Raw genomic sequence first — 5,871 nt, forward strand, 5'->3', positions numbered from 1 at the left:
ATTTCCTATAAATAAGGTTTATTGACCATAAATTCCAAAAATAACTGTAAAACCTAAAGTGAATAAGTTAGTGTTACATAGTGTTGAAAACGTCATTAAAGTGTTGAAAAAGGGACAAAAACATAAAAAGTTAAAAACCTCGATAAAATGCATCAACAAAAGTGTTGATTTTCAATTTTGACGGGAAGACAGCACGAGGGTTAAACACACTGCCAACATAAACGAGTGGTTTTAAACTTGATCCTAACACAATGAAATGCCAATTGAAAAACTACATTAAACAAGTTTGTGCTTCTTCAACAACCTGATACATAATAATTTCTCAAATTAAAAGAAACACTGTTAATTTGGGGGGACCGGGAGAAAAGCAACCTTTTCCCACAGAGTAATACATGCTATAAAGATACCTTGTATCCAAAATCTGGTAGTGCCGTCTTGTCCCAGTGGGATGGGAAACATTCAGCTGTGGGGGAGCTGGAGCTGTTTGACGACGCGCTATAGAGGAGACAAACATAACTGTCTGACTAGAGAAGCTACTTTGAGACACAGAGAAATCCAAAACAGCAATGTTAACATTGCAAGCATAATCTTTCAATTTCCATCTAAAATATACCTCTTTAGCTTCACCTCCATATCAAGAGTAGACACAAAGAGAGGCCTCCTTCTGACCTCTCTCTTGGTGTTGTATTTTACGTTCTGCTGATACATCTGCTCCGTTCCTGGTTCACCTTTGAAGTGGAGGATATACTGCTGTTTGCCAGCACCGAAAGGAATCTCTGTATCTCTGTCTGCCAGGTAGACGTTCTCCAGAGTTTGAGAAGTGACGGAGGCTGTTCCATCACCCTATAGAGAAAAAACAACAACAGCGCAGATGGGAATTTATTAACGTTTTAATGTAATGATGCGTCAGTGTAGCCTGGTTGACACCGGACCCTTCTCAGTTGTAGCTTAGAGTGGGTCTGGGGGAGCTTCATTCACAGCTCATTTCCAAAGGGGCGTCAAATGCCTATGGGCGCAATTGGATAGCCCATCAACCAATCAGACCAGCGATCCAGGTGACGTAGCAGCGACAGCGACATCAACGGGTGGCTGGGCTTCGGTGGCTGTCATGTACAATGTTCAACGGTTGGTGGGCTCTTGGCCAGACTGACTTGCAAAGCAAATCTCAAATTTGCCGCAAGTTCATCAGGGTTTTCCCAAGCTAACGTCAATGTGTGGTAAACATTCATTTGGAAAGAGTTACTATAAAGGATCAGAACACTACATGTCATTTAGCTGACGCTTTTATCCAAAGTGACTTAAAATTGCTATCAGAGGTTGCGTGCCTCTGGAGCAACTAGGGTTTAAGTGTCTTGCTCAGGGACATATTGGTTGATGTATGGCAGTGGGAATCGAACAAAGATCTCCTATGCCAAAGCCACCCAGAACAAAGACACATATAGCTGCATTATTGGTACACGCTTGACTGACCTGTCCAAACTCCTGCCATTGTCCACGGTCATCCTTCCAGTACCACACCCACTGTGTTGTCAGAATGAAGTGAGGGGGCTTTGAGACGGAGGAGGCGGTGGACAGGCGACGAACTGGAGACCCTCCATATTTCATCGTCCTGAAGTCAACTGATTGCACAACGGGGGATGGAGAGCTGAAAGCAAGCAGGGAAAGTAAATCAACAATTGAGAGAGTCAACTTTTCTAAAGACTTGAACTGATGTGACTAAATGGCAAAAAATCTAGTCTCTTTGCTCAAGAATACTTTTGGAAACCAGAGAAGTGTGTGTACGCTGCAGTAGTCTATTTTTTCATGCACCTTTGTAAAGACAGAAGTCTGAAAATCCCCAAGGTGGACGATGGTGAATCCATGCGGCTTGTGTCATTATTGGGGTCACAGTAGGTCTTCTCAATGTCTTCCATATTTTGCAGGTCCTTCCAGGTCTCACCATCACTGTCTAACACCTGCCATCTGTAAGGCAGGTGCCAATGGACACGAACACACTTATCTGGATTAAAAAAAAACCATACAGAGGCAGTCATTAGGCAGATGTAAACATGTTCTCGTCACACACGTGTATTGAGAAGTTACTGCTATAGATATGACTAGTTTCAGAGTTACCTTTGAAGCTGCAGTGTCTGCGAATAAAGAAGAGGCAGATTTCATTCCTTTCAGCATCGCTCATGGGTTTACACGGACAAGCAGAACTAGTGGGGGATCCGGGGTTGTCGTGGGAAGGCTTGTTCGGGGGGGTTCTCACCTCAGGCAGGGCTGGGGGAAATGCATACATACAGTACATAAAATCTAGTGTGCAGGCTACCGCTCACTTGAAAAAGTTTTTTAAAAAGTCCTTATTCTTTACCAGGAACAGCAGTAGCTGGTCTCGCTTGCTGACCCATGACGATGAATTTATTTCTGTAGATCTCAAGGAGGTTTTTGATATTCTCCTGACTGATTCCCCGCAGATTCTTCATTCCATGTGTTTCAACACTGTGGGTTCTCTTACAGGAAGCGCCAAACTTGCAGTCACCCTGGAGATAGTGCTGGCAGACGTGAAGCTTGGTGCAGGTGGTGGTGAACTTGCATGAACCGTGCAAACCAATGCCCTTGTTGTAATGCGGGCAGATCTAGAGGGGTGTACAGGGAGGCCACGACCATATCATTACACCGAAAATGTACGAGAGTTCATTCAAAAATATGCATCGGTTTCTACACAACAGCAATAGATGCAGTACTATTGGCGGTACAACCTACATCAGGAAGCAGATATGGATCATTCTGCAGTAACAGCTGGAACAGCTGTTTCTCCGTCAAATCGTGAAGACCATATCTTTTCAAAAGCTCTGCATTGTGTGGAGAAACCAGACTATGGGGATTTTTACACTTGAGTCTGAAAAATAGCAAAAAAGGAATACAATTTGTCAGTGAAGGGGTTTAGTTTTACTAAATTTACCACTGGAAGTATTCATTTGGTTCCTGCAATATACAGGCATTTTAAGCTTTTATGTGTTAATATTACTAATTAGTTTTTTTTGGGTTGATGTTATTATTGTGTGATCGGCCGGGATACTACATGTCTTTTCCTACTGGGACAAAATCAACTCCATAAATATCCCTGCAGTCTTCTGTCCATTTAATCAAATGTTTGACTGCAAGACACATTTTGTCCATAACCCCCTTCAGTCTATAGAGGGTTAAACTCAGTCTATGGTAAAGCTACACTTTCTTTGTGAACAACAGCACTCATTTGTGCTTTTTTTTACTTATAGTTAGAGTGGGTCATTCAAGATCATAATATGATGCGAATTACTGCCATCTTCTGGTTCAATAAAAGGACTTACAATAAAGTATCTGAACAAGCGTTGATCTATCTAGACCAGTGGTTCTTAACCTGGGTTCGATCGAACCCCAGGGGTTCGGTGAGTCAGTCTCAGGGGTTCGGCGGAGGTCAAGACACACACCCGACTCATATGATTCGTGATGACACGCCCCGCTTGGCCATCATCAGAAGGGTTCGGTGAATGCGCATATGAAACTGGTGGGGGTCAGTACCTCCAACAAGGTTAAGAACCACTGATCTAGACTATCTCCACAGTGCTGGGTAGCCTTGATCTTACAGAAAATCACATGGGCTATTTCAAAGTTGGTTTTGTTTCCCATTGACGCCCAAACAGACCGTCAAGCTGTATACTGCCCATCCACTTAATATAAAGTTTAGGTTTTTTGTTGGACTGACATCTTTCTTCAAATGTTTTGTGTTCTGAGAAAAGTTATGTCTAGACCACATACATACAAAGGCCAAATGTCCCAATGATAGAATACAATGGAACGCCTTTATTGTCATAGCACAATGAAATCTGCTGTGCATCTCCTGAATAGGTACATTCAACATCCCACACTGTACACATACTGTAGGCACACCTGTCATGCAGAAAACTATACTAATTAAAAATACTAATAAAAACAAGCGGGATACAATTAACTATTTTTGTATATTATTGAGTGTTATATAGAGTTATTGCACATTTCCTCCTTTACAGTATTGAAAATATGATTCCAGTTTTTGTCCTGTGGTGTGGTGTGATGATTTTGAGGGTAGTGGGGTGTGTGTGTGTGTGTGTGTGTGTGTGTGTGGAGGGGGGGGGGGTGAGTTCAGTTTAGTGACACAGGTGATGATAATATTTGCATGATGATGCAATTTCCCCACTGTGGGACAAATAAAAGTTTTTTCTTATATAATGATGTTCACAGTTCATAAAGTACTCTACAGTAGGCTATTTATTGTTATCTCATAGCAAGTTATTAAATAACCGTTCAATTCTGTCGGATTGCATTTGCCTGTGTGCATATACCTTTAAGACTGACTTATTAAGACTTATTGTGCAGTTCCACACAGCTCTTTATTTACTCTTTCAGGCTGAAGTTGGGCGGAGCTTCACCAGGAATGACATACGGTTGCTAAACTTGTTACAACAATAAGATGACAAAGAGTTGACTTGTCCTGTCGCAACAGATGTGCCAATATGAGTTATGGATAGGTCATCCTCTTTACACCTTATACGGTAGGCCCATACGCGCCCAGCTGGTCCAGAGAAACGTTCTAATCAATACATATAGTGAAAACACCTGTAGGCCTATTATATATATATATATATATATATATATATATATATATATATATATATATATATATATTCTCTGTACAGTTTGATATCGGCTGTATGATAAAGGAATGTTGACTTAAAGTCTTTTAGCTTAACCAATTTGATTGTACAGTAGGCCTAATAGGCCCTTGTAGGATCATTTGCAACGTTATTATAAAGTTAGGGGAACGTTCTCTAAAGGTTGACGTTAGGATAACGTTAGGGGAACGTTGTCTAAAGGTTGCAACGTTAGGATAACGTTAGGGGAACGTTGTCTAAAGGTTGCAACGTTAGGATAACGTTAGGGGAACGTTCTCTAAAGGTTGCAACGTTTTTATAACGCTAGGGGAACGTTCTCTAATGGTTGCAACGTTAGGATAACGTTAGGGGAACGTTGTCTAAAGGTTGCAACGTTAGGGTAACGTTAGGGGAACGTTCTCTAAAGGTTGCAACGTTTTTATAACGTTAGGGGAACGTTGTCTAATGGTTGCAACGTTAGGATAACGTTAGGGGAACGTTGTCTAAAGGTTGCAACGTTAGGATAACGTTAGGGGAACGTTCTCTAAAGGTTGCAACGTTCTGAGAACGTTCGATGTCACCAAACACTAACGTTCCCAGAACGTTAGGGAGTCTTTCTGATCAACCAAAACACAAGCAAAGCAAAACACAACCAAACCTAACCTTCAGGGAATAACATTTGTTATCTGGGAAGTTATGCCGTTGTACCAGGCCTACTGCTTGATAAAAGACAACAAAGCCTCCAGCTGTAGCACAGCAGTAGGCTACTTACCCGAACGTGCAGTCTCCGCAAACATAATACCTGCACAGGTGTAACCCATCGCACTGTGGACACTCTCCGGGTTTTCTCTGACAGAGCCGCAGACTGGTTTTAGCCACTATCAGACTGTCCGGGCTGACTATTTGACTGCCGACTACCTTCTGTCTGCCTTCTTGAATAGCTATTTTACCATCGTCGAAGAGGACAGTCCGAAGTACTGTATCCGCAACGGTGAAACTATGTGCTATCTTCTCTTCCAGGCACTTAAAGTCCAAAGAACCCTGATGGTCGCACAGAGTCTTGATGACAAATTTAGAGACGACTGAAGTCATTCTGAAATGAGTTTAGTCTGGTCACTGTTGGACTAGACTGAGTTATCGCAGCTCTAGCGACGCCTGGTTACAGAGAAACGAAACTGAAACTTTTTTTTTTTTTTCCAAAAAAAAAACAATGGTAGGT

General features: G+C 42.0%; 1 protein-coding gene across 2 annotated transcripts in view; it reads right to left on the reverse strand.

The window, feature by feature from the left end:
• Nucleotides 1-5,744, reverse strand: part of parp12a (poly (ADP-ribose) polymerase family, member 12a) — an 18,106-nt gene extending 12,362 nt beyond the window's left edge. For both annotated transcript variants that reach the window (XR_004333273.1, XM_032524716.1), the window contains exons 1-8: nt 5,425-5,744; nt 2,746-2,881; nt 2,354-2,618; nt 2,113-2,262; nt 1,810-1,999; nt 1,471-1,645; nt 614-843; nt 408-495 (exon numbers count right to left, since the gene is read on the reverse strand). Coding sequence is in view for 1 of the 2 variants with exons in the window: in XM_032524716.1 (XP_032380607.1) it covers nt 408-495; nt 614-843; nt 1,471-1,645; nt 1,810-1,999; nt 2,113-2,262; nt 2,354-2,618; nt 2,746-2,881; nt 5,425-5,744 (1,554 nt within the window). In the remaining variant the exon portion in view is untranslated. The remainder of the gene's footprint in view (nt 1-407; nt 496-613; nt 844-1,470; nt 1,646-1,809; nt 2,000-2,112; nt 2,263-2,353; nt 2,619-2,745; nt 2,882-5,424) is intronic.
• Nucleotides 5,745-5,871: the final 127 nt, after the last annotated feature.

This window comes from Etheostoma spectabile, chromosome 8 (assembly GCF_008692095.1).
Source record: "Etheostoma spectabile isolate EspeVRDwgs_2016 chromosome 8, UIUC_Espe_1.0, whole genome shotgun sequence".
Classification (NCBI taxonomy): domain Eukaryota; kingdom Metazoa; phylum Chordata; class Actinopteri; order Perciformes; family Percidae; genus Etheostoma; species Etheostoma spectabile.